This window comes from Leiobunum rupestre, chromosome 5 (assembly GCF_980474605.1).
Source record: "Leiobunum rupestre chromosome 5, qqLeiRupe1.1.hap1, whole genome shotgun sequence".
Lineage (NCBI taxonomy): Eukaryota > Metazoa > Arthropoda > Arachnida > Opiliones > Sclerosomatidae > Leiobunum > Leiobunum rupestre.
In genome coordinates this window covers 29,658,888-29,686,811 of record NC_143388.1, presented here as the reverse complement: position 1 = coordinate 29,686,811, position 27,924 = coordinate 29,658,888, and the positions used below count along the sequence as shown (strand labels likewise).

Here is a 27,924-nt window from a genome sequence, read left to right as displayed (position 1 = left end):
ATGGCACCATGATCTCCAGTTAAGTTCTGTTTTCGAACAATCGGATAGATTCATTGCCATCTCTAATAGCAAGGGCCTTATCATAATTCAAGTGGCAGTGATAGAGCCGACAGTTTGCTTTAAACGTCCAGTTATTAGTGGTGAAATAGACGAGTAAATTAACGACCTTTAAAGCGTTTTATTTCATATTTACAAAATATAATAGGTTTCAAAGAAAAAACTATGAAAATGTTACAAAAGATATGTGTTTTCCGAAACTTTGTTAATACATCCTTTTAAATTACAGAAGCGTGATAATTCAGGGCCATTCGAGGTCAATGTCACGTTACACATGTAAATATCCAGTTAGCCATCATAACTTTATTCAACACCGCTAAAAGCAATATCCTCGAGTTCTACTAAATTAATGTTGACAGTGAACTTGCCGGATGTCACTCAACAGTAGAGTAACAAATAATTAGTTCGTGTACGTTCAGCTGTTGGATTGGTAAACCCGTTTACCGTTTGAAGATATTTTTAGGAAACCAGCTTCTGCTCTTCGGTTTGGTCTCTGGAGAAGATGGACAACTCTTAGCGCCGATGGCCGACTGGGAACTTGACTTTTGTGGTAAACGGACCACGGATTCCTCCGGTTTATCTTGGCTGTCAAACGCTACGAATAGGCTTTGCCGACATAGTGCCCCAACTGCCGAAGTGGATTCCGATTGCTTCGACCTTTGCAGTTTCTTCATTTTACCTTGAAGGAATCCACGAGATGAACTACGCGCTATTTCAGGTTGTGGCGCGGGACGCTGGCGGTCCAGAGTAGCGCACTTCCGTTCTTCTATCCGGAATTTCCTAGAATCCTCATCCGTGTCTTTGGTGGTTTTATTGTCGGGTAGAGCTCTCGGTGGTGATTTTATTTCTACCGACTCTTCCAGCTCGATTTTATGTATGATAGTCTTGGGAACTTTGGAACTCTCTTCCGTCTTCGGCTGCTCGGTTGGTGTTGGTGGAATATTAATTGTACTTTTGGCTAGTTCGTAGTTCCTCAACATATCTTCCTTGGCTTTGATTTGCGCTTGAATTTTCGCCCTTGAATTAGCGTTGATCGGAGCTTCACGTTTAATACTAAAAGCAGACGCGGTCGATGTGGCTCTTTGTGGAGTTTCTTCTAACGTAATTGGTATTTTAATGGGGTACTTAATTGGAGTCACGAGGTCTGTGGCTTTCTCGGTCGTTTGATCCGAGTCTAATGACGTTGCGGGTTGATTCGGCGCTACTGGAACCTTGGGCCAATACTTGTCCGACGAAGGTACGTTAGTTACTGCGGTAGGTGTTTCTGGTTGGGGGGTTTCCAAAGTGGACGAACTTCGTTCTTTGTCCGACTTCAATCTTCGTGGACTTCGTGATTTGATGACGGGGCTATCCGCGGAGAGCTTCAAGGAAGAGAAACTGGCGATGCTTTTGGGTTTGACCGATACTTCCGGTTCCTCTTTGGTAATTGGTACTTCCACGGGTTGCGATTCGGGTAATTGACTGTCTTTCACCACTGGCCTAGCCAAGTCGGTGAGGCTCGTAAATGGCTCGAAGAAATACTTGGGATGCGTCTTCGGGTGCAAATATACGTCTTCAACGGTTGCTGTCGCCGATTGCGGTAATATTTCGAACTTCACCGGGCTAACTGATACCGGCGGTATGGTCTCTAGTTCAGTAACGCAAGTCGGGATCGGTTCCGGTTCGGATAGTGTTTGGAACTGCCAATTTCTCTCCATATGCGGCGTTGGCGTCGCTAAGTCGTCTGTTAAGAAGAAATCGAAATTGGGTCTTCGAAACTTGACTTCGCCGTCTTTGTTCTGAGACGCCAAGTACGCTTCATCGGGTACGAATTCGTTTTGACTGGCGTTGGAGACCTTTGGGGTCACTTCTTCGGACTTGGTCTCTTCCTGATTTATGTCTTTACCGCCCACCTCATCGTCATCTTTCTTTTGAACGATTGGGATATAGTAAGTGTATCCGGCTTCTTCCTCTTTGGGAATTTCAGTTCTTTCTTGTCGATGGAGTCGATGCCTGGACCAGCTTTTACGATTGCTGGGAATGTCTTCCAGGAAGGAACTGTCCGAGGAAGTCGAGTAATTGTCGTCGTTGTCCGAAGATGAAGACGAGGACGCCGCTCGCCATCTTCGGGTTGGAAGACGCAACGCTAAAGACACGGCTTCGTTCAAGCTAGAACTTTCACTGCACTCGGGTCCCGATAGGCTACTGACGTTACCAGCCGAACTTCTGCGAACCGTGATTTGAGGCGGAAAAGTGCCCCTAGGAGACGAGCACAGACTGTCTGGAACTTCCATGGGTGATGAACATCCCGTATTGGACGCCGAAGCTTCGTGCATGAGTGAATTAAACTGCAACGGGAATGCGCGTATTTTGAAAAGAACACATTCAAATGACATCTAGTTTATACCTCGGACTGTTCCGAATAAGCCCTGGATTCGCTGCGACGTCTTCGCTCATCTTCTGAATCAGCACCTGAATAAAACCACAGTATTTACGTAAAGATACGTATAATAACCTAATTAGCCACGACAAGAATTGATCTATTTATATACAGGGTGTCAGGGGCGTAGGAACGTTCTAGAAGTTGGAGGGGGCAAAGAGAAAAGAAAAGGGGGCCTAAAGAATGGTTTTGAATTTTTAATGGAGTGTAGCTTCTCCGAGTGCATGTGTAATTTTTATTTCTATTGGAATTGGTGGGAAAAGACTGAAAATTAAACACAGTTGTGGTTCTATAAGCTTTATATGCGTCTAAAATGAGCATTTGAGCCTTTTGAAGATTTCAACAGACCAAAAAGTTGGAGGGGGCAATAACAATAGTTGCCCCTCCCAGCAAAATTCTTGGGAGGGGCATTGCCCCCCTGCTCCCCCCTTGTTCCTACGCCCCTGAGGGTGTCTTTTTTGATCGGCCCTGGCATTTTTCTCAAAAACTATACTTTCTAGAAATGTGAAATTTTCAGTATGTACTCTCTCGGGGGAGATCGTTGTTATTTGTAAATTTCAGAAAATTCGTGAAATGTTTCACGGTTTTAGAAGTGTTAGTTTTTGAACGCTACGTGGTAGACGAGAAGTTTCAGTAAGCAAGTTGTAGAGAATACTTGAAAACCTTTAATGGAATTGGTATGGTGGAAATCGGACATTTCGTCACTGAAATAATTCGTCATGAAAAACAATCAAATTTGAAACTTTTCGTCTACCCTGTAGCGTTCAAAAACTAACACTTCTAAACCGTGAAAAATTTCACGATTTTTCAGAAATTTACAAAAAACAACAATCTCCCCCGAGAGAGTACATACTGAAAATTTCACATTTCTAAAAAGTATAGTTTTTGAGAAAAATGCCGGGGCCGATCAAATGATGACACCCTGTATAGAGAGAATGACTTAGGCCTAAGGTGGTGCCTAGCTGATTATTATTATTATTATATTCCGTCAGTCGCGACGCATCATGAACCAGGGGAATCAACTAAAAGGAGGCGTTTCTTATTTAACGCGTCACTCACGCGGATATACGTAGATTACGTCAATCGCGTCAAGAGGACGTAATATTTAGGGAGCCAATAATGCGCCGCCTGGAATTGATTGAGTTTGAAGGGGAGGGGCCAGGTTCTTATCCTAGAGCTGCAACGGGAGCGAAGGTAAAAATTGACGGAATATAAACATTATCTCTATATATAAATAGATCAATTCTTGTCCACGAGTTGAGTATCGCTACCGTGTTCGCTGAAGGACGTCGTAGAATTCTTCTTGATCGAGTTCCACTTCCTGTCCTCCGAGTCTGGATTGTCCGATCGGTCAAGTCCTTCATCGGGAGTCTCCTGTTCCATTAAGTATTTTATTCCTTTCAATTATCAAATAAGTGCGGGGTTACGGTATCGAAAACTGTAATTACTGTAGTTTCCCCCTCCAGGATTACCTTATCCGTCAACTTGGTGGCGTCGGCTCCGCCTCCGCGTTCATCCCTCGGCCCTAAATAGAGAAGGGAGAAAAGGAGATCTTGAATCATCGAGGGAAGCCCGATTTAGAAATGGACCAAGAATCTAAGGGGACTCACTCTTCACGCTTTAAAACGCACGCGTGAATACTGGGAATAGGAAAATCACGGTTAATTTTAATTCAATGTGGACAAACTTGGCGTCGCTGAAGTCGATTTTCGGCGAAGTTTCGTAGGGAAGCTGGAGCGTCCACGTTCAATTTTGGCAAAATGGCGCCGTTGTTGGACGTTAAATGATTAAGCTTATTATGTTTTAGACCTTTTATTTGTGAAATAGGTTCTTTAAAAGCTTAAAGGCCTGGGATTTCTTCTGCCTGTTTTCCTTTAAGTTTACTTCCCGCCGCGCAAATATCCTGGTGGTTGGCCTACCACCAGGATATTTGCGCGGCGGGAAGTAAACTTAAAGGAAAACAGGCAGAAGAAATCCTAGGCCTTTAAGTAATGGTAGTTAACCATTGTGTTAAGTAAAAATAACCAGTAAGCCGCTTATGGCCGAGGGTTTTTAATAAAATTAACTGGGACACATTTCATTTCTTAACTTAAAACATTTAATTAACTAAGCCTAGGTTCTACGCGACTCAAGAGCGGTTTTGGCCTGAGAGTATCCAGACTTGAGATTTGAAATATCAATCCACGGTTCCACATTCGTCTAACTCCAGCTTGCCCGCTTCCGGTTTGATAGCTTTTTCAAACCATAGAAACTACCACAGGAATAGAAGGCCCTGCCATTGTAAGTGCTTTACTAAGATGACACGGGCAAAAGGTTCTCCCTTCTCTGGTCCAATCAAAAAAAAGCTTTGGAAATGACGGCCAATTAGATTCAAGCGGAAATGAACGGAGAACCTTTTGCCCGTACCGAGCCCGTAACGCTTTTCATCGACTCTTGCTATTCCTCATGTAGTTTCTATGCTCGCACGTACTGTCGCCTAAGCCCCGACTAAACTTCTCGTTGTGATAGTTGAACAGAATTTCTGAAGGCGTTTCAAAGCCGCTGGCGTACCCATTGAGTTGGGAATATTAATCTAGAGATCCAATCAAATCTGCTCCCCGCGAAACAAGTTTTTGAAAATTACGAATGTGTCGTCTCCTCCAAAATGACGAGAAAACGTTATCATATGACCCGTGGCGCCATCCATTATTTTTGAAGAAAAAAAAGTTTTGCTGGAAAACGTGTCTTATTTGAACGAACCATTGAAAATAGACGGCGCCACGGGTAGAATGATAAAGTTTTCTCGTCATTTGGGAGCAGATGGCAGTATTCTTATTTTTTAAAAACTTGTTTCGCGAAATACTGAGATCCGACATTTTGATTGGACCTCTAGATTAATATTCCCAACTCAATGAGCGTACCTCAGTATGCCTTCCGATTTAGGCCACGCCTACCGTGTCAAAATATCGAGAAGAGTGAGTCCCCTTAGATTCTTGGTCCATGATCTTTTCGCGCGTAGGTTGTTAGGGGCGAACGACGTACCTTCCGAGTGTTGTAGGCTGGCGGAGACGGCGTTCTTGGCTTCTCTCAGCTCTTTGATTTTGTTGCTCAACTCAGCCGCCAGTTCGACTCTTCTTTCGTTCCTCAGCCGGTAGATCCCCTGTTTCGATAGGAACCCAGAAAAATGCCACAAACAATCGGTATTCCTTAAATATCTCCGCACGCGTTTAAAAACAAAAATTGGCAACGCGAACCCGGCGCGTCTCTCTTACCTCTATGTTGTCGCGCTCCGTTTTAAATTGTTTGACTTTCTCCTCCAGCTCTTCCACCAGATTCTTGCGTTCAGCGATTAATTTCATACTGGCTTCGAGGTCTCCCGGCTGGCTGCCTGGTCGATGAACTTCCCAGAGCTGCCCGCGGTAATTATCTGAAACCAATCGCGACTTTCAGAGCTGGAAATTATATATTGTACCGTAAGTGGATAATAAACATAAGTATGACACAGAACGAATTCGGTTAATGATAGTCTGTCGTGGAGTGATTGCGAAATAAGAAGTTTCCGTACATAAAACTTGTACTTTCCTACTCTTTCCGTTGGCAAAATAGTTGGTTAGTTTAATGGCGAGCAAGGGCGTGCCAACATCTTTACGAGAGCGGGGGCAAAAACCGTATAATAAGCACATACCTTGTTAAATAAGCTGCGTCCGAAACAATTCCGAGAAATAGAAAACCCAACACAAGGGTGTCGCGTGTTTAGTCAACCTGACCATAGCCGACTAGATTAATCTAGTCGGCTATGACCTGACAGGTAAGAGTCCGTCCGTAACAAATAATTATCCTGAGTGAACCTTGAACTCTGGAGGAGAGACGACTCTGCGAAAAGTCCGCCCTGGGAAAAAGTAGCGGGGGCAGCGCCCCTGCTGTGAAATAGAAGCGGGGCAAGGCGGCCCCGCTGTCTCCGTGGTTGGCACGGCCCTGCTGGCGATAAATACGAGCGTACACGCGTTTTGGTTTGAAATTCGAAAAAAGCTAACTTCTGAAATGGAGCCAGTGCTTATAATAGTAATTTTTATCTTCCGATTCAATAATTTATCAATATTTTCCAAAAGTAAGCGTTATTTATACTTTGAAAGCATTTCGATTTTCAATAGGCCTTGGCTGGTCCGTCGAAAAGGCTGCCGGCGGACCGTCGACGATTTTCCGGGCTTCCTCCACATACTAGGAGCAGTTCGCGGAGAGTTGTCAGTCCGTCGATACGTAATGGTTTTCACTAGGGCAAAAACGCCACAACGGTGACAGCACGGAGGATAGGAAGGGAGGCGAAGTAGGAGGGATGAACGCGCCAGCATCCTTGTAAGATGTTCAGCGCGCGCACGGCGGGAAAATTTCGGAAAAATGGCGGCAACACGTAGCGTAGCGGCCGCAATCTTACCGCCATTTTTCCGAAATTTTCCCGCCGAGTTCGCGCTAAACTTCTTACAAGGATGCTGGCGCGTTCATCCCTCCTACTTCGCCTCCCTTCCTATCATCCTTGGTGACAGTCGACGCAAAAATATTGCATTAGGCCTAACGGGAATTTTTCGCGTCGACGTTCACCGTCGGGGCGTTTTTGCCCAAATGAAAACCAGCCTTTACGTTGTCATTGACGAAAGAGACTATCAATAAAAAATTTGCATTGGGTGAATAGCAAGTGTCGTACTTATGTTATTATCCACTTATGATTGTACTGAGAAAAAGGCGCGCTCTACGTTTCAGCGACTTCTTATTTTTCTTAAAACGTTGAGCGATTTTCTCAGTCGCGTTTAAAGGGAGGAGGGCTGCTCTTAAACGTTCTCGCTCTTTTTAGAAAAGACCGAAAACGTTTCCAGCAATTTTTACCGATGACAACGTCGGTAATAAAGAAGGATATTTTTACCCATCTCTTTTTCGTGTTTCCAGGTCATGTCGTTGACTTTTTCCTCCGCCGTTTGCAGCTCCGTTTCCAGACCTTGACACAGAGCCTCCTCTTGTTTCAGCTCCTCCAGCAAAGAAGCGTTTTTCTCCAGCAACGTCAAATAGGTTTCGTCCGCGGTGGGGACCGCGCTAGCTAGCGAGGTTTCTTCGAATTCGCTATGCAACGAAGGAGTCGCTTCTTTGACGGAACTCGAGAAGAGATCCGGTTCCGAATTAGCCCTGGAAGGATGCGGTCGGTCTGGCGGTACCGTCAGGCCCAGATTGGATTCCTTCATCAGGGAAGGCAAGGACGTGCACGACGTTTGCGTCGGTGGCGCCAGGTTGAGACCGCTCGAGACGTCGTTGAGACTGGTATCGGAATGAGAAATTCCTTTTTGCAACTTGCCTTTCTCGTGGACCCGCAGATTGTGTCGGCTGGAGTCCAGAAGCGCGATGGTCGACAGTTCCGGGCCGACGCCTTTCTTCGTCTCCCATTCGTAAAGTTTTTTCGTGAAGTCGTCGGAAATACCTTCGAATCTGAACTCTCCGGCTGCCGTTTTGACTAAGACCTCGTTCTTATTGGTCGTCTTCGCGTCCAGGACGGTTTTGCGCAAGTTCTCCAAGCGTTGCGCCTTGTCCTCGTATTTCTTTCGCTCCTTCGCCAGCCGTTCCTTCTCCTTCTCGACTTTCTCTATTTCTTTTTGCAACCACGATAAATCTTTCGCTCGTTGTTTGGAGGCCTTCTCGCCTTTTTGCAGTTTTTCCTTCTCCGTCTTGTGTTGTTTATTTTCGTGGGCGGATTGGACGATTTTCGACGTGGTCGTTGACGGTGTGGAGTAGCATTTGGCGGGGCTTCTCACCGACGCCGTTTTCATCTTCTCCCACTCGAGAATTTTCTTGTTGAAATCGTCGCTCAAGTTACTCTGAAGTTCGTGAACCAGGGTAGCCACCGGCGCCGATCCGCAGGGAATCAATGGCGGCGGTACTGGTCTTTCTCCTTCGCTGCTGGAAGCCGCGTTACCCGACGACTGGTTGGACGTTGCAACGGGGCTGTCGGCTTCGTGCGTATCGTCTGAAATAACGTAAGAAAAATCATTACTTATTGACTGCACAATTTGCCATTTTGGCGAAGCTCCAGTGCGGTTTTTCTCAGCCTAGTGTCCCCCATTCGCGATTTAGAATTTCCGGTTACCATTCTACTCAACGATAGCGCCGGTAACACATTGCGCCTGATAGCAAAAAAACACTTTAGGCATATGGTATTTCTGGTACCTTCGTCGTCGGGGAGATTCTCGAAATCAAAGGCCGTGCCATCTGGTTTGGAACCCGGGCTGGATGGCACCGATCTCGAGTAGTTAGTGTCTTCCCTTTTGCCTCCAAATACTCGCTTCATTTTAGTCCAGCGTGACTTCCTTCTCATGGAAGGAGAAGACGTCAACGCGATCATAGAACCCTCGTCCTCCGCCAAATCGAACGACACCGAGTCCTCCTTGTCCCTTTTGTCCCGCCACTGACTGTCCCCGTATCGAGGAGACGAACGGTCGTATTCCGTTCGGGATTCCGAGAGCAAACTCTGCGTGTCCTGATCGTACGAACAGGAATCACCTTCGCCTTCGCTGGCCAGCGATATTTCGACGCTGACCGCCGAACTGGCCCTTTCTCCCGGCTGCTCTTCGCCCTTGCCGCGCTTCCTCTTAAGACTGTCCCTCCTGGTCTGAATGATGGTCTTCACCCTACCCCAAGGGCCTTTATTCGATTTCTTCAATTTGGCCAAAGCCTGGTCAGGATCCATTCCGCTTTCCAAAGTTTGGCATCTTAACCTTAACTCTGAAAAAAATAATGGGTCATCTAGTTTATGCCAAGTCGAATTTTAAATTGGCGACTAGCCTATACGTGATTTACGAGGCTACCACCCCTTTTTTTGGGCCTTATTCTCACCGACTGAGGTTATATGTATGGTTGTTATGTTAGTTATGGCTTAACTGACATCCGCGGATCATCGAGGAAAGCCAGAATCAGTAGCATCACCAGAAATAGGCAGATATACAGGGTGTTTCAAAAGGTTATGCAAATATTTTAAGGTGTTGTAGGGGGTGAGTTGAGTATGCCGGTTTTTTCCCATTTTCCTAGGATGAGTTAAAAGAGTGCCAGAGAGCTTCAAAGTGTGGCCTACTAGCCCCTGGAAGTAGGCTGCAACAAGCGCCAAACCAAGCAGCAGGGACTTTAAATACTGTTAAGTTTACTTTTTTACGCTGGTTACCTCGATTTGTTTACAAAGTTCTTTTTTACTTATCACACGAACCCAAACCATAATGTTCGCATTTCGCTGCTGCAACTTATAGGAAATCTTAAAAATCACTTAATAATAATAATAATCACTTGAAAATAATAATGTATATTACCTCTAGGACTGGGGTTAGCACTTATTTACATGGCTGCTCTAAGCAGCCTTATGGCATTCGTATGGAATCTGATCTTTTTTTTTTAAACAAAAAACTAATTTTTTTTCCTATTTTAATTTTGAAACACGATTTAAGTAAATATTGGAGCAATATTAAATGTAATAGAAAAAATTAAGGTTTAAAGTAATTGACTTTTGTTACAAGTGTTTTTATGGGGAAGATGTTCCTAATCCAATTTTTTCCAGTGATTTTTACCTATAAATTTCTATATTTGCTGTGTAATATAATAATTATTAAAAAAATAATAGCTGGGAGGCCTGTTGTTTCATTACTGACAACTAGGAGCAACAAACACAACACCCCACACAAGGAGAACGCAACCCGTCAAAAGTCGTGGATTTTCTTGCGTACATTTTTCATTGGCTAGACGCTTTAGCGCCTGCTGCCGTCGGAAGGGGGAAATTCGGAAATTGTCTTCCCCGCCGCCCGTAAAACGTTCAGCGTAAAAAGCTCGAGACGCTCGTCCAATGAAATTCGTACACAACCCTTCGTTAGCGTGTTTAAAGGCTAGCTGCGTTCTCCTTGTGTTTGTTGCTCCTAGCTGACAAGGAGACATCCCGAAGTGTAACCCACCGATTTTGTTCAAACTCGGGGCATTGATAGACCTATATGTAACGTGAAAAATCCTAAAGGGAATTTATTCAATGGGCAACCGTTTTGCCATGGCAACGAAAATCTTTTTTTGACAACAAAAAATTGAAATTTTCCCATTGAAAATAACGTGGGATTCTGACCGATTCCTAGGGGCCCCCATGTGAAAAGTTTGAACAAATTTCAAAATTTTAAAAATGCCAAAAATAGAAAAAAAAGATAAAAAAGTGTCGAAAAAAATCAAAATTGATAAAATTTTGATCAATTTAGGCAAAATGGGTGAAAATGAAGCCAAATGGCTAAAATCGGAAAATGTGAGAGAAATTTAAAGAAGTACAAATATTGAAAAAATATTTCGAAATTGTTTGAAATAAATTATTTTTTAAAAACTGAAAAAAATAATAAATTTTAAAGAATTTGATCAAAAGCAGTAAATTTGATCAAAAACGATTGTAATTCATAGGAATTGAGTGAAATAGATTATTTTTGAAATATAGGAATAATATATAGATAAATTGGTTTATTTGAAAAAATAATTATATTGGTCAATTTGGTCAAGAATGATCAAAATTCGAATTAGTATATCAAAATAGGCAAAATTTTAAATTAAAAAATATATAAAAAATGACTAAATTTTACAAAAAATCTCAAAATAGTTTGAAATAAAATAATTTTTTTTAAAAAATTGATAAAATTGAATAAATTTGTACCAGTTTGATCAAAAGCAGTAGTTTCGATCAAAATTGAAAAAATAATTGAAATTTATAAGTTGTGTAAAATAAGATTAATATACAGATAAATTGTGTTTTTTGAAAAAATTTATTTATTTTTATCTATTTATCAAAATTTTGATCATTGTTGACCAAATTGACCGAAATTATTTTCTTTTTCAAATACACCAATTTATCTATATATTTTTCGGATATTTCACAAATAATCTATTTCAATCAATTATAATCGTTTTTGATCAAATTTACTGCTTTTGATCAATTTTTTTAAAATTTATTATTTTTTTTCATTTTGAAAAAATAATTTATTTCAAACAATTTCGAAATATTTTTTCAATGTTTGTACTATTTTAAATTTTATCTCACATTTTTTCGATTTTAGCCATTTTGTTTCATTTTAACCCATTTTGTTCAAATTGATCAGCTCCCTACACTCACTATTACCGTTAACCTCAACAAGTTTTTATGGAATAGGAAACTGAAGAATTCGGGAGAGAACTAGCCATGTGCGTGTACTTAGATCGAGTACTCCAAAACCCAAATCGAAAAACTCGAAAAAATTTCGAATACTCATTTGAGGCTGAGGCTTATTTTTCCGAGTCTATTTTTTCCAAGGCACTACTCGCGTGGTTTGAAAAAACCGCCAAACAACACTCATTTTTTAAAGGGTACGGTTATTCCTGATTGGATATGATTTTTTAAGCATGCGCCTTATGAAAATGAAACCGAAAATGAAACCTGTTTCATAGCGTGCCCTGTTTTTGAGATCAGTCTTTTGTTAATTTTAGTCCGGTGTGAAGTTCTGGCTTTCGTTTAGATATCTCAGTGATTGGCAAAGGCTTAGGAACATTATTATTGTTTAACTTTTGTGATACCGTGAAATAGCTTCTAAGAAACGCCACAGAAATAATTTTTCCATAAGGAAATTTCCAAGCCAATTTCAAATTGTAGTTCATCAGTTCAAAGCCTAATTTTTCCGAGTGCTCGAAAGCTAAGCCTAATTGTTCGAGTACTCGAAAGCTAAGCCTAATTGTTCGAGTGCTCGAAAGCTAAGCCTAATTGTTCGAGTGCTCGAAAGCTAAGCCTAATTGTTCGAGTGCTCGAAAGCTAAGCCTAACTATTCAACTACTCGAAACCCTTTATTAAGCTAAGAATAAATACAGGAAAACTCGGGAAAAAAATAAAACTCGACTCGAAACTCGATAATGGAAATATTAGAAACTCGAGACTCGACTCGAACCCCTAAAATCGAGACATGGCTACCGGAGAGTCCCTTCCCAATGGGAAAAGAACTTGCAAACTCTACGCAGAAGGAGTGGTTCCGAGTTTCCACCCAGTGCCACAAGCTGGGATCAAACCCGGCTGTTCGCGAAACCAAATCCTGGTGCCGTTATGCGCCATAATTTATACATGGTGCTAAAGAGCTCCAGAAGAACGAAACCTGTCTACTGTTGCAATTACTGACAAAAATTTGCCTTATTAATCTAAAGGTCTTTTCACACGAGCCAACTTTTCAAATCAAAATGCTGAGTCAGCAAAAATAGATCAGTGATCCATTTTTTTCTGGCGTACTTTTTTGGTGGATCAACTCATCGAACTTTTATTCACACGAACCAACTAGTTTACTCAACTCAAGTTGACTCATCTAGTTGGATCAAAAAGTTGGCTCGTGTGAAAAGGCCTTTACTCGTAAATCTCGTATAGGACGCTTTCAACTTCCGTTAAAGACTGTTAGTCAGGGTTGGCACGGTGATAACCATACCTGTTTATCTTTACAAGTTTTTCTGCTTTTTCGTATCCTAATCTATTTCTCAAATTGGTCCATACTGGATCAATTTTCCTTCCTCCACTAAGATGCCCGCCCGCTTTTGGCATCCTACACAATTAGTTTTACAATTATTACACTTATTTACAGAAACTGCTTGTAATAAACAAATTAAAACACCTAATATGATTCGTATGAGTGAGATTGTGAGACTGACTCTGTATAGCAAACGACGGCCTATGATTTTGGAGTGCCAGAAATAAGCAAATAACAGTTATTTAGACTGATTTTTTTTCAAGCAGCTATAGTTTCCGTAATTAAGTGTAATAACAGTAAAACTAATAGTGTAGGATGCCAAAAGCGGGTGGGCATCATAGTGGAGGAAGGAAAATAACACTATTTTATGCCTAGCTGATTTATTATTTTATTATTTATTTTATTAATAACCAGAAAAATGTATGATTTTTGAAAAATCCGGATAAAACTCCAAAAGTCCGGATTTAACCTGCAAAAAAACATACCAGTGGACTTTTCAACAAAAGAACGGTTTTTTGCCAACCCTGCTGTTAGTGCCTCCTAGTAGCGATGACGTAATGACAAACTCACCTTGGCCAAGCCGCAATTCCTGTTGAAGGGCTTCCTGCGCCAAACTAGTAGGACTGGGCGTCGACTTCCTTCGGCGCGTGTCCTGGACGGGTGCTTGCAGACTTCCGCGAATATTCGCCGAAGTGTGACGTTTCGTGCCTATCAAACGTAGCGCTTTGTAGGAGTAATTCCCAACGAACCCCGGCGTAGGTGTATTAGGGGTGGAAGGTTTAAACAACCAGAAATCTAACTAGCTTACCCAGTCTGAGGCGATCGGATTGGAACTCTCCTATGTCTTCGGACGACGAAGCCAACAACAGTAGTTCGGGATTGATCAGCGATTCCGCTTGAGAATATTGGCCCTTAGAACCGGACGACATCGAGGCCGAACTGATTCCCCTTCCTTGTCGGCTCTGCCTCTGCGCTTGTCGAGGCGATGACCTCTGTCGTTCGCTTTGTCTTCTGTCCGCGTAATTGACCGGAGTGCTCCTCTCCCATCCCAGCGCTTCTTTCACGCGAGACCATTTTGGAAACTTCTTTTTACCGGACTTGGAATCGATTATCTCGTGCCCTACAGATTTGCTCCGTTCTCTTAACCTTTCTTGCGCTATGGCTGGTGACGTTTTACTTTTGTACAGGCCACCTGCGAGTAAAGGCTGTAGTCAAACGTAATTACGAAAGTAATGTCGTGGGCGAGTGTACTTTACCTCCGTGGTGCCTTCTGTCGCTCTGGTTCCTTTTAAACTTTTCTTCTTGTAGCTCATCACTCCTCCCCGATAAGTTTTTAGTTTTGTCCATTTCGCAAAAGCTGACCTCTAGCCCTTGACACGACGGCTCCGTGACCTCATTGACCTCTCGCTTTAGTTCGTGAAGCGTTTTTACGTCTTCCAAATACTGGACTCGTCTCTGCAGCTTCGTATTGGCTTCCCTTAGCTCGCTTAACTGTTCCATCAACTTGCACAAGTTATCCAAATGGTCCAGGCCAACTTTAGAGTTACCTTTCATCTTCAAGAACGGGTTTCTTTAATTATAAATGTTATCGCTTGATAAATATATGTACGTACTGCGCTTCTGGAACTCGTTTTCCTGATGGGCGAACTGTCGTCTATGTTGAGGATGCAGTAGCTAGGTTCCGAGACCGTCGAAGTCTTATGGACAATTTTCTCCGCAACGGATGGCATGGTCGTCAAGACGTATTCCATGAACTCTTGTTCCGAGCGCAAGGCATCTTCAATGGCCGCGCTCGAGCTCGCTTCCGGTGGCTGTTGCGGCGTGATTTCGTCGTTGGACGCCGCTTCAGAAACACCACTGGTTCCTCCGTCGCTGTGCCGAAGTACTCTGAGCTTCGAAGAACCCTTAGATTGCTGTCCCAAAAAACTGTCCGTGGAATCTACAAAAACATCGTCGCCGTCTTGATCGTCTTCCATCGTGGCGCTTATTCTGACCTCAATTGTTTCAGTACAGCTCTGTTTAAATGTGTAACAGGAAGTTGGCTATTAATACCTTTATTAAAACGTAACATATTGCCCAGGCAAAATAATAAAATATGGTAGGCATAAGCTAAATAAATTAACTGCAATATTATTGAGTATGGTAAACATAGTGCTCGGATTTCGATTAATTTTTATCCATGAATAAAATAAGCTCGGCGATATTTAAATAATATTTATTTAAATAACCAATAGTTGAATAAAAATTGTAAAATGTTTAAATAATCGAAAGTGAATAAGCCTATTATTTAAATAAAACAAACAATTATTTAAATAAATATCACTTTTATTCAAATAAATGCTTGGTTGCGTAAAAAACATTATTAAAATGATATTCTTTTTACCAACGTTTTTTAAATAAATCGGAAAATTTGTGGATAATGAATAAATAATTCCGAGCACTAGGTAAACATAAAATAAACGAGCTCCAAAACTATATATCTTTTTTTCTAAAATAATAATCAGCTAGGCTAATACCCAAGGCACCACCTTAGGCCCAAGTCATCTAGCGACTTTTATAATGGCAATAATTCAGGTGGCCTGGTAAAATTGCGTAGAAAGGTGATGACCAGCCCTGCATGCCACGCGAGCCAGCAGCAGCACACACTAACTATCACCGTTAACCTCTACAAGTTTTTATGGAAAAGGGTAAACCGAAATATTCGGGGAAGAGCTAGCCATGTCCGTGTCCTTACAGGAGAGTACCCGAGGTGTTTATTGCCCATTTTGTTCAAAGTCGGGCGTAATGTAGACCTATATGAGATACGATGTTTCCCAAAAGGAGACGTTGCACTACCCACTCGATTTGCCATGGCAACCGAAAATATTTTTGACTACTTAAAACAAAAATAAGATTTTTTCCTTATTTTAAAAATGTTACAATCTTATCCCTAAAATGTTCCTATTTACCGAAACTTGATGAAATTTACCTAAATGTGGTCCAAAATTACCCATTTTGTGATTTTCAAATTTTTTTGAACATTTTCGTATCATGCTTTCTTAAAGGGTAGTTTTTTTTGTTTTAAGTGGTCAAAACCATTTTCGGTTGCCATGACAAATCGAATGGGTAGTGCAACGTCTCCTTTTGGTAAATTTTATATCTCATATTGGTCTACATCATGCCCGACTTTGAACAAAATCGGCAATAAACACCTCGGGTACTCTCCTTGTTTTTCACCCAATGCCACAATTCCACTGTAGAAAATTAGAGTCGGGCCGACGTCGGCAAAAGGTACTCCACAGTACTAAAGTTGGCCGACCTTTGGATTTAGGGTCGAAATGTGCTAGGGTAAAAGGGTCGGTCGACCACAAAACGTCGACTCTTTACCGCCTTTTAATAGACCTAAGAACCGACTCCAAAACGACGTCGGACCGACTTTATATTAATGCTTATTTCCGACCCAAAACTGATCTTATTATTAGATGCCGCGTTTTTCGAATACAAATAAGTTTGAAGAAAAAATAAAAGTGAATAAAACATTATCTCAGAAAATCATCAAATAGTCAGAAAATAATTAAAATATCCCCTTTTCCTAAATACAAATGGTATGTTTCATAAAGTTAATGTCGAATCCAATAATTAAATGTAAGGTCTATTTTAAGTCGGATAATGGTCGGCATACCGACCATAAATAGTCCCAAAAAGGATTTACGGTTTTAGTGTCGAAAAACGTTCGGACGTTTTTTGGTCGGCGACTGCAAAACGACTTTTCGACCGTACCCCGACCCTAAAACGACTTCATGCGCTACATTGGAAGCTGGACTCAAACCCGGCTCCTCATTCTGCGAAAGCGCTAACCACTCCGCCACCCCACAGTATCTTCTAATCGACTGTCTAATTTGGGTATTAGCCTAGCTGTTTCCTAACATTTGTACGCCGATTATGGGCATATGAAATAGAATACGCAATCGCTTTAGTAACTAAGTAAGTCAAAGCTCCGATTACGGGAAGTGATTGGCACTTCGAACAAATTTTTATTGTCCAGCTGGCTAAGTGAAAATATCCTGTAATGTCTATGAGTCAATGTTAGGATACATTTTATTTTTAGATGCTGGATCCTTGAACCCTGATCGTTTTAGTACGGACCATTAAAACCTACGAGTTCCCTTCTTGGATTATCCCCGACGCCTGAGCAATATTTGGCAATGGTAATTGGTTATCTCGTAAAAGGATTTGCTTAGCGAGTGGGTGGCTCTTTTTAAAACAAAGTTTTAAAATGGATTTTGTTGAGAGGCGAAGTTGTTTACGTTTTTGCGGGCCAAACCAAGGCGACCCGTTTTATATCTGTCAACAGGTAGTTGCGAATCATTTGAAAACGAAAAGGAATAACCCGCGCTTTTTATTCCCAGTAAATGTTCTTAATTTATCTTCAGCGACTACAACGGCGAATCGCGTCCCATCAAAATACCTTGACACAGTTGAATTTCGTAAACTCGCTCTACATTCCTCCGGTGCCAATCTAAAATTAGACGGTATTATTATTACTGTATATCCGCAATTTATGGCGTTTATTCGTATTTATTCAAAATGCCAATTAGAAAATCCGTACTGCCATAAAGGTCTTATTTTCCCAAAATATGCCCATTGGGACGCAGCCCATAAATTCAACAATTTTTCGAAGCGTGTCGCGGTTTCCCAGGTGGCTGCTTAAAAATACGACGTGAATCCTGGGATTTTTAATACGATTTACCAATAGGCTTCCATTTCAGCGACTGACTGGAAGCGGCCATTTTGGAAGCCCGCGATTATCCCCGCGTGTCATATTGGCGTTGGTAATGGCGGCCTCCATAATCGAGCCAAATGGGAAAGGAACGTATTAAAGACGTTCTGTGTGGGAAAGAGAGATTTGCGAAGATGCGGAGTGTGTTTTTTTATTCTTCGCTCGTCTTGGAGAAAATAGCTATTTTTACACATTTGGTCTCGATGCAATTTCTATTACGTTCCTCTTAGTCTCAAGCGTTCGCTTGATTATACCGGGATACCGTGTATCTCGTCACTGCGTTTATTAAGCAGATTGTGATCGCAGTTTTACTAGCAGTACTGTCGAGTGACGTTCGTACGAATTGTATCTTTTTACCCGTTTTGATTCGCTCGGGAGATGAGAACCGGAGAAATGAAATGCATTAATTTTGTTCCCGCTTAAACCGTTGTTTCTCTTCCAAAGAAAAATAACATGCGTTGAAAATTTTACTTCTTTTTGCCTTCATCAGCGTTATAAAATTTAAGAGATTTTTGTCTTTAGTGACATACTTAAGCGAAGAAATTTCATTCAAGTTATACTTAAAAGGTTAAGGCTTAGGGTGCGTTTAATGTTTTAGTTCAATTTCTTGCTTGATTCGTAAGATGATTGAATAAAACTTCTTAAAATTTGTGATTTTATTCACAATTTATTTAAAATATGCGCGTCTGTTATTAATAAGTGTACCAATAAATTAAAGTTTTATCATATTCGTCAAATTATTATTTCATTTTAAACACGTACTTATTGGTAATAATAGGTTTAATAAGATCGATTGCACCAACACAAATTTCCATTTATAATCTGTATATTTAAAAAACAAAACGTATTTTATACAACTACAAAAATTAATAACCTAAAATATGAAAATTCATGCTCTTTAATTGTACATAAAAGTAGTTTATGTAACAATAAATTCGGGGTTAATTTCTGTAATCAATATGTGTTCAAATAAAATTATAAATCATGCAAATAATAAATGCATTCAGGCTTATGTAATTTAGTAGATTCACCTGCACATCGAATTAGGTCAATAACCAGTATGAAACATTTTGATCAAATTTAAATTCAAAATTACTTACTTTAAATTTGAAAATTTAATCTGGCGAATTTTGGATTCAAATTGATAGAAATCCTTAATGACTAGGGTCAGTCCCCCTATTATCGGACGCTCCTATTATCGGACAGAATTCTTTTTAATATCATACAAAAAAATCCCGCGAAAGAAAAACCAAACAAAATACATTTTTCTGTAGGTTGTATCTCCATTTATATTTCAGAATAGTTAACAGGGGCGCCGGCCCCTGTAGCAAGAAGAAAGCAGCATCGAAACAGGGTCACTAAGTTTTCTTTGTTTTAAATTAAGAAGGCGGAGAGGAAATTACTTTCCCTCCGGTTTTTGGATATTATTTTCAAGTGCTTTAGTAGTTGTTAATTATACATTCTTGGTATCAATGAAAAGACTGAATATTTCACTATAAAGTTTTATAGTAAAAATGGCTTTGCGTTTTCTTATTGCAAAGAAACAATTCGATTACGTATTGTAATTAAAACCCTATTATCGGACACGTCTTACACTAATTTTCGGATTGCCTGTGAGACATCTATCATGAATATTAGTTCAGGGAAATAAGGATTTAACGTAAAAAAAATTATAAACAAGGGAAAATAAATGGGAATCGATTCATTAAATAAAGTTAAATAAGGGGGGAGGACATTTTCCGACGTCAGAGGGGTGAAACCCCCCAGATAACGACCTCCCTCTAGAATATTTGGTCTTTGTTTAACTTTAGGACACTACCACGAGAGATATTGAAATTCAGGAAAAACCTAAACTCTCGCTTAGGGGGTCACTGAATAACGAAAATACAATGCCCTTGAACCAAGTCGTCAAGGTCATAAAAATTATTACTAGAACGATTAGATTAGTTACAACTGAGAAGTGTGAACCAGTTCATTTTACATCGAAATACCTGTAATCCGAGGTGAATTGTCGAGGCTCGATGATGTCTAGGGGCCAAAATATAGGACCAATGCCTTCTAGAGCTCGTAACGAGTTTAATTGATATCTGGGGTTGGTAATTAGGTTTTATGCTATCTGGGGCCCGTAATGAGGTTTGATGCTATCTGGGGCCCGTAATGAGGTTTAATGCTATCTGGGGCCCTTAACGATTTAATTGATATCTGGGGCCCGTAATGAGGTTTAATGCTATCTGGGGCCCTTAACGATTTAATTGATATCTGGGGCCCGATAACAAGGTTCGATAAAATCTGGGGCCTGCAACGATGCTCAAAGCTTTCTAGGGCCCGTAGCGAGGTTTGATGATATCAGGAGCCCATAAAAGGTTCTGCTGATACCGGGGCTCGTAACGAGTTCCCATGATATCGGTATGAAGAGCTATTATTAATAGGGCCGCAGCGAAGCCCGATGTTGTACAGGGCCTTAAAGAAGCTCATTTAATAAGAGGGCCCGCAATGAAACCCGGTGATGTCTAGGACCAGTATCGAAGCTCTATTATTAACAGGGCCCGAAACACGCTAGATGAAGTCAGAACCAGTGGAAATGTAGACAATGTCCGGTCTTAAGGGCCCTTTGTCCGGTTGAAAGGCACCGGTGTCCGAAACGTAAGTTCATTTGTCCCGCTAGAATTCACTGGTGTCCGAAACTTAAGTTCGTGTGTCCGGTTCTTAGCTCCTAATGTCCGAACCAAAGGTACATCGTCCGATAAAAGGACCAGTGGTGTCCGATTCATTATCCAAATGTCCGATAATAGGTACTCGTACTAGCCAATTCATTTTTCAATTTAGCACTAATTTACATATTTTTTTAAAAACAATTTCAAAAGCATCTAGTCAATAATGTTCCATATTCCATAGTTCTGAGGTTTAAAAAAGGCTCTCTGCTGTTTACCTTAGTTTAAAAATGAATTTTCTATAAATTGTCCGATAATAGGGGGACTGACCCTACCAAAACAGATAATGTAACTGCCAAAATATCGATTAAGCATAAAAATTGCGGTTAACTGTTTATTTATAGATATTATCCACGGAGAGAAAGGGATTTAACATGCAAAAAATAATTTAATTTTTCGGATCATCGTCGGTTGTGGATAAAAAAAGATAAAGTGATTAATTCTTATCCAAACGCCGACCTCTATAGTAGATAAATAAAAATCAAGGTGAGCTTGCCAAGATACATGTTTCAGGCAATTAACATTAGCACTCTTTGAAAGTGAATACCTTTCTTGTTTGAGGTATTTCATATACATGTACTGGTGCCTAAAGTAATTATTTTTACAGAATCTAGCAAACCACCTACGTTATACTTTCATAAAAAATTTACAAATATATCATCCAAAATAATTATATATCCAGAATACGTAAATATCATTAAAAATAATTATATATCCAGAATACGTAAATATCATTAAAAATAATTATATATCCAGAATACGTAAATATCATTAAAATAATTATATATCCAGAATACGTAAATATGATTAAAATAATTATATATCCAGAATACGTAAATATCATTAAAAATAATTATATATCCAGAATACGTAAATATCATTAAAAATAATTATATATCCAGATACGTAAAGATCATTAAAAATAATTATATATCATCTAGAATACGTAAATATAATTAAAATAATTATATATCATCTAGATAACTTAAATAACATTCAAAATAATTATACATCATCTAGAATACGAAAATATCATTCAAAATAATTATATATCATAAAAAATAATTATATATCATCCAAAATAATTATGTATCATCCAAAATAATTATATCATCTAGAATACGTAAAAGTCATGCAAAATAATTATATATCACCCAAAATAATTATATAGCATCCAAAATAATTATACATCATCCAAATTAATTATTATTCATCCAAAAAATTATTATTCATCCAAAAAATTATTATTCATCCAAAAAATTATTATTCATCCAAAAAATTATTATTCATCCGAAATGATTATTATTCATCCAAAATGATTATTATTCATCCAAAACAATGCTTATTCATCAAAAATAATTCCACATCATCCAAAATGATTATTATTCATCCAAAATAATGCTTATTCATCCAAAATAATTATTATTCATCCAAAATAATTATTATAAAATCCAAAATAATTATTATTTATCCAAAATAATTATTATTCACCCAAAATAATTATTATTCATCCAAAATAATTATTATTCATCCAAAATAATTATTATTCATCCAAAATAATAATAATTCATCCAAAATAATTATTATTCGTCCAAAATAATAATAATTCATCCGAAATAATTATTATTCATCCAAAATAATTATTATTCATCCAAAATAATTATTATTCATCCAAAAAATTATTATTCATCCAAAAATTATTATTCATCCGAAATGATTATTATTCATCCAAAATGATTATTCATCCAAAACAATGCTTATTCATCAAAAATAATTCTAGATCATCCAAAATGATTATTATTCATCCAAAATAATGCTTATTCATCCAAAATAATTATTATTCATCCAAAATAATTATTATAAAATCCAAAATAATTATTATAAAATCCAAAATAATTGTTATTTATCCAAAATAATTATTATTCACCCAAAATAATTATTATTCATCCAAAATAATTATTATTCATCCAAAATAATTATTATCCATCCAAAATAATTATTATTTGTCCAAAATAATAATAATTCATCCAAAATAATAATAATTCATCCAAAATAATTATTATTCATCCAAAATAATTATTATTCTTTCAAAATAATTATTATTTATCCAAAATAATTATTGTTCATCCAAAATAATTATTTTTCATCCAAAAGAAATATTATTCATAAATGTCAGTTACAAAATGATATCTGGTCCAAATACATTGAAATACGTAATGTTATACGTACTAATTTCGAATTTAATTGGACTAAGATAGGAAGGCAGTGCCATATAAAAAAGGGGTTTTCGATTCAAATTCCCACTTAGGCGTTTCTTTGACTGCACTACATTTTGTACCCTTTCTTATAATGCTTATTATTAATATTTTCATTTTTCAAAAATTCACTCGTAGCACAGGTTAAGGCAGCCCTCGAAAACTAAACGTGTATGGGGATCTTCTATAGGAGTGTAGGTTGTACAGAATGAGGTGATCTAAGTATTCATATGGGAACGTAACGTAACCAATGAGGTAGAACAAATAGAGATCCAAATCCGCCTTCCAGGACCTACCGTTTCGCGGGACAGTTGGAGAGTTAGGCGTAGTAAATGAACTTAATCAAATCGTGTTTGCGCCATCTATCGTGTTATTGGAAAACTAAACCTTAATATATTTTGCAAAATTCTCTGCTTATAGAAACAGATGGCGCCAACATGATTGGATAAAGATGAAACTTAAGCCTAATTCTCCTACTCAAATAAAACGTGTCCCACGAATTCCAGATTTGTTTGGATCTCTATTTATTTTACCTCATTGAACGTGACCTAACCTTAAACTACCGTATCCTAACCTTAATCCAACTTAAATTAACAATTAGAGAAAACTATAACTAAAAATCGATCCAACAGACAATGAAATCTCTACGTTCAGTATCTTTCATTTATAAACTTTTCAAGAATATCGTTTTTATGAGCCAACATGTAAGGACGAAAACTGAAATTTTTATAATTTTGTTTATATTTTTGTTATTACAGGGGCAAGCTATGCTTAATAAACTAACAAGAAGACTACCCGAGGTTTAACACATCGATTTTGTTCAAACTCGGGGGTTTGGTGGGCCTTATAATGAATCATGAAAATTCCCAAAAGGAAAATTTCAAATATTCAATTGATCAAATTTGGAAAATTAGATCAATTTAATATTTTTTTCGTCAATTTTGATAATTTTTTTCCAGTTTTTGCATTTTAAATTTTTTAAATTTTTTGGAAATATAATTTTAAAAATAATGTATTAGAAAACAGCCTTAACGTTTGGGAAAAATTTGCCTTCTAAATAGATCTTAGCTCTGGCTTAGGTCCGGTGTTCCCGAAAACATCAACGGTTGGGCTACCAGAGTTCCTATAAATTCCTATAATTTCAATATATTCCTTTAATTTCAATATACTCCTATAATTTCCTTTTTTTTTCAAAATTGTTCGTATAAATTCCTATTTTTAGCTAAAATGTTCCTATAAATTACTATTTTTTGGCTAAAAATGTTCCTATAAATTCTTATATTTTCTATGAAATTTCCTATAATTCCTATAATAATTAAAAAAAAATCGCTGGGAGCCCTGATTTCGTGTTGTCAAAACCATTTTCGGTTGCCATGGCAAAACTAATGCCCGTTGAAACTTTTCCTTTTGGGAATTTTCATGATTCATTAAGGCCTACCAAACCCCCGAGTTTGAACAAAATCGGTGTGTTACACCTCGGTTAGTCTCCTTGTAAGTATAAGTCAATCCAACCCTGTCATGGCGGCTAGCACGAAGCAGCCGCAAACGTGGTGCCATCTCCAGATTAATTGCGGAAATATTAATTAGGAAAGTACTCGAGAAACTATTGTAGATCTGCTAAATAATGATTTTGCAACGATTATTGAGATAAAAATGTAATTGCAAAATTTCGTCTGCTATGACAAGAATTTGGAGTAGGTGGATACTATAGCATATCCTTAGCAACCGAAGCAGTGAGATCGGGTTGTTCCAGAAAATTTCACTGAAACTGGGCTACAACAACCACGGCCTTGTCAGCTCTACAACAAAGGTAGACTGGTCTGATTTAGAAAATTACGCAAGGTACTTTGACAAAACGTCGCTAAATTTAGGCCTTGTTAATGCAGTAGGCGCTGTTTGGTAATTAAGACTATGAAAGCGGCGTTGTGAGTAGGGTGAGATATATTGGTTCGTTAACGTGGGTGATCTTTTATAGCCCTAGTTACGGGCTAGCGAGTATTTTGGGTCGAATGTCACGATTGGGGAAAGAGAGACAAGGCTTGTCAGTCGAGAACCTTATAAAGCCCGGATGAAGAGAACAACGGTATGGGCTTGTGTTTGCCGTTGCGATGGTGAACGCGCGATGGCTTCGCGGGCAGGACCGCATTACGACGACAGCTGAAATCCTTCGACTCGAATAATGCTAGGAATTCCTCTCGGTTTGACGTTAATTCCTCCACCCGGCTACGGCCCATTCTCTTCAAATCTCTTTTACGCAGCGCGCTGATTTTAAAGAGCGCGCTACAAAAAGAAAAACATTATTCACTCCCCCTTGCGGAAAAGGGTTGCCTTCCAAAGACGTTCGGAAGATGGCGTCACCGGTATTTCCCCCTCATTCTCCTTCAATGTCTGTAAGTGGAGGGGGGACTTGTATCTAGTGCGCGGGGAGTTGTACCTCGGATAAATATTCTCTTGGGTTTCGGTTACCAATAATAATGTTAGTTTTGGAAGCTTCCGAGGAGCACCGCTACTCGTCATTAGCCGGCGACGACGAGTCAAACTGCTCTCTGGCCAGCGCGGTGTACCCTCCTCCTATTCACCCGAGCTTTATGGATTAGATCTGTACTTCGTACTCACGCCAGTTGGAAAGACACCAAACAGCTACCACTGTTTCTGCTGGCAGCCAAGTCCTCACAATGGTTCGGGATATAACCCGCGTTTATCGGCGTTTCTTTGCAGAGGCAAATAGGCCTATCTTTTACGAAGTACCGATTCAAAATAGTTTCGTTTTCGGAAGAGTTGTGCCATCGGGAGAGGACCCGGGACCCAAAAAAATAGTAATCCCCAACCACAAGGGAGCCGTTATTACTTAAAATATCTACACATTTTCATAGATAAACTTGGGACAAGGGTACGAATCCCGGGGCATCTTGATTAGATTTGAGAAAAATGGGTCTAGCAATCGGTCCAACACACAATGAAATTAGGGACTGTCTTTAGGTTTAGTCTCTTTCATTTACAAACATTACAAGAATATCGTTTTTATGATCCAACATGTAAGCACTAAAACTGAATTTTTTATAATTTTGTTTATATTTTTGTTATTACAGTGGCAAGCTAATGGCTAATAATCTAAGGAGAGACCCAATAGTTCTTTCTATAAAGTAACATGGCCTTCTTGTTTTAATGTAGCTCTTACGTCACTGTATTTACCTTCTTAAACACTACGAGCGCGCGCTCGCATCACGAGGAGCTTCCTATTTTCTAACGCTCGTGCAAATCGCGCGTGCTAAGATAATTCCACCAAAGCTCAGTCTTGTGACGAAAGAGCAACATGTTATACTTCTACTTTTAACAAGTTGGGTAAGCGTAAAACATTTATAGAAAGAACTATTGCGTGTGCTACGTATAAGTCGATCCAACCCGGTCATGGCGACTAGCACGAACAGCCATCTCTAGATTAATAGCGGAATTATTAATAAGGAAAGTACCCGAGAAACTTTTGTCTGTTAGACGAGCTGGGCCACTGAGAGAGGGGCCTGGGCTCCGGGAAAACAGTAATTACCAACCCCAAGAGAGTCGTTATAACTAGAAACCACTATACGTTTTCAGGAAAAGAATTGGAAGAAGGGCCTAAAACCAGGACCCTTAGGATGCACGGGTAATTTGTACTGGAGTATCTTGTCGGGTCTCCAAAGATTTACTCCTACGCGTTGTAACCCTGCCACCTGATTTAAGGGCTTTAAAAGTCGTTAGGTGGTGCCTAGCTGATTATTACATTATGTTTACAGCCTTCTCAAAACTACGGGAATATTGTATATTCAGCAGCAAACGAGTCTAGGTGGCGCTGCGATGCTGAAGATTCCGTCTTCTGCTAAAGCTTCTACCGATTATAATGTTTGCTTATACGCCACCTTCAAATATTTTCTACGGTCACCGAAAGAGGGCGTAGCGATAGATTTCGGTCGTTAACTATTATTTTCTGATTTATAAATTACTGATAAAACCTAACTCGTGTTTTTACAATCATGCTATTTGCAGACGAGAAGGTTACCGAAACGCATTTTACTAAGTAGTTTTTACTTTTTTAGCATTTAAAACTTATACGCTTGTAAAATCGTTATATTTCGTAAGATTAAGTGAAACAGAAGAATGAATTACAATATAACGTTAGAATTATATAAAATAAAATCTAATCAATGTAGCAAAAGTTAATCGTGGTTTTGCACCAGCTCTTCTTCAAAAGTTAACTTTTTGACAAACTATGACTGGCAACCATATACCAGAAAGACGATTGTAGGTTAATAAGAACCACCTTATAAGAACCGTATTTTATCAGACGATCGTAGGAGCATGGGAAGAATTTGCTAAACTAACTATCTTACGGATGTAATGAGGAGCAAAGGTACATTTTGTGGCGAAACATAGACTCTAATTAAAATGATCCCGCGAACCTCTATTCTCCGAAATTGACCTTTGACTTTAATTAAGCGTACAGTTCCAATTACGGTTATTTTAAGTTTTATTCCGCCCTTTCGCGGACGTGCGTTGGATGGCTTAGTTTATATTTACAATGTCCCTATATAAGCAACATAAAGGATAGAGCAAAGGTATCAAGTCGGCAATCGAGGTTAACGAGCGCGTTCTTGTGGTTTTTCTTCAATTTCGAGACGCGCTCGGGAGTTCGCTTCTACTTACCAATGGCTCCTTGCCAGGACCCTCTCACACGCCGAAATTGGACAAGCCGGCTCGTTCTTCCAGGACACTTTTGCGTTCGTAATTGCGCTCCATCGATATTCCCAACGCGTTACGGTTCATCGGTAGAAATCGGTCGTTTTCCGCACCAGGACACGCGCGAACCAAGACACAAACGCGGGCGCGCAACACCGTAGCTTAGTTTGGATGTTGATGGAAAAGGCGCGGGTCCCGAACGCGTTCGCCACAAACCCGACTCTGTCTTTGCTCCGAGACGTTTCTACTCGTCTCCGTTGGGTGGCGCGAAAACGCTTTTTTTCGCGTCCAGGTTTCGCGTCCTCTCCCCCAAGACGGTTAATTTCTAGCGCGTCTATTGCCGCGTCTATTTTTGGCAGCTCAGCTCTCCTCAGCCGACCCCGAAGTTTTTCGGTGGGTCTTCGCTTTTGCGTCACAGCCGTTAATTAAACCCCTCACTGCCAAGATTAACTGTTTGGCTACGTTGCGAAACAATGGAGACGCCGGTCCCGAGTTGGCACGCTTGTGGGTGTGCCCGTGA

At 39.5% G+C, this 27,924-nt stretch overlaps 1 protein-coding gene across 5 annotated transcripts; it reads right to left on the bottom strand.

Moving 5' to 3' along the window:
- Nucleotides 1–171: 171 nt before the first annotated feature.
- On the bottom strand, nt 172–27,636 carry LOC149944082 (uncharacterized). 5 transcript variants are annotated; one of them, XM_090174574.1, is made up of 14 exons: nt 27,372–27,636; nt 18,829–18,920; nt 14,583–14,984; nt 14,226–14,523; nt 13,778–14,161; nt 13,540–13,692; nt 8,660–9,214; nt 7,371–8,459; nt 5,728–5,882; nt 5,498–5,615; nt 3,925–4,001; nt 3,748–3,850; nt 2,444–2,508; nt 172–2,384 (listed from the first exon to the last, which is right to left on the bottom strand). In XM_090174574.1, exons 3-14 carry the CDS (start codon nt 14,943–14,945, stop codon nt 498–500), a joined length of 5,247 nt encoding a protein of 1,748 aa, XP_090030700.1. In that variant the 5' UTR covers nt 14,946–14,984; nt 18,829–18,920; nt 27,372–27,636; the 3' UTR covers nt 172–497. The 5 variants fall into 5 exon arrangements, with proteins under 5 accessions (XP_090030700.1, XP_090030699.1, XP_090030703.1 ...); XM_090174573.1 differs by lacking the exon at nt 18,829–18,920; XM_090174577.1 differs by lacking the exon at nt 18,829–18,920 and having other exon boundaries at nt 3,949–4,001.
- Nucleotides 27,637–27,924: the final 288 nt, after the last annotated feature.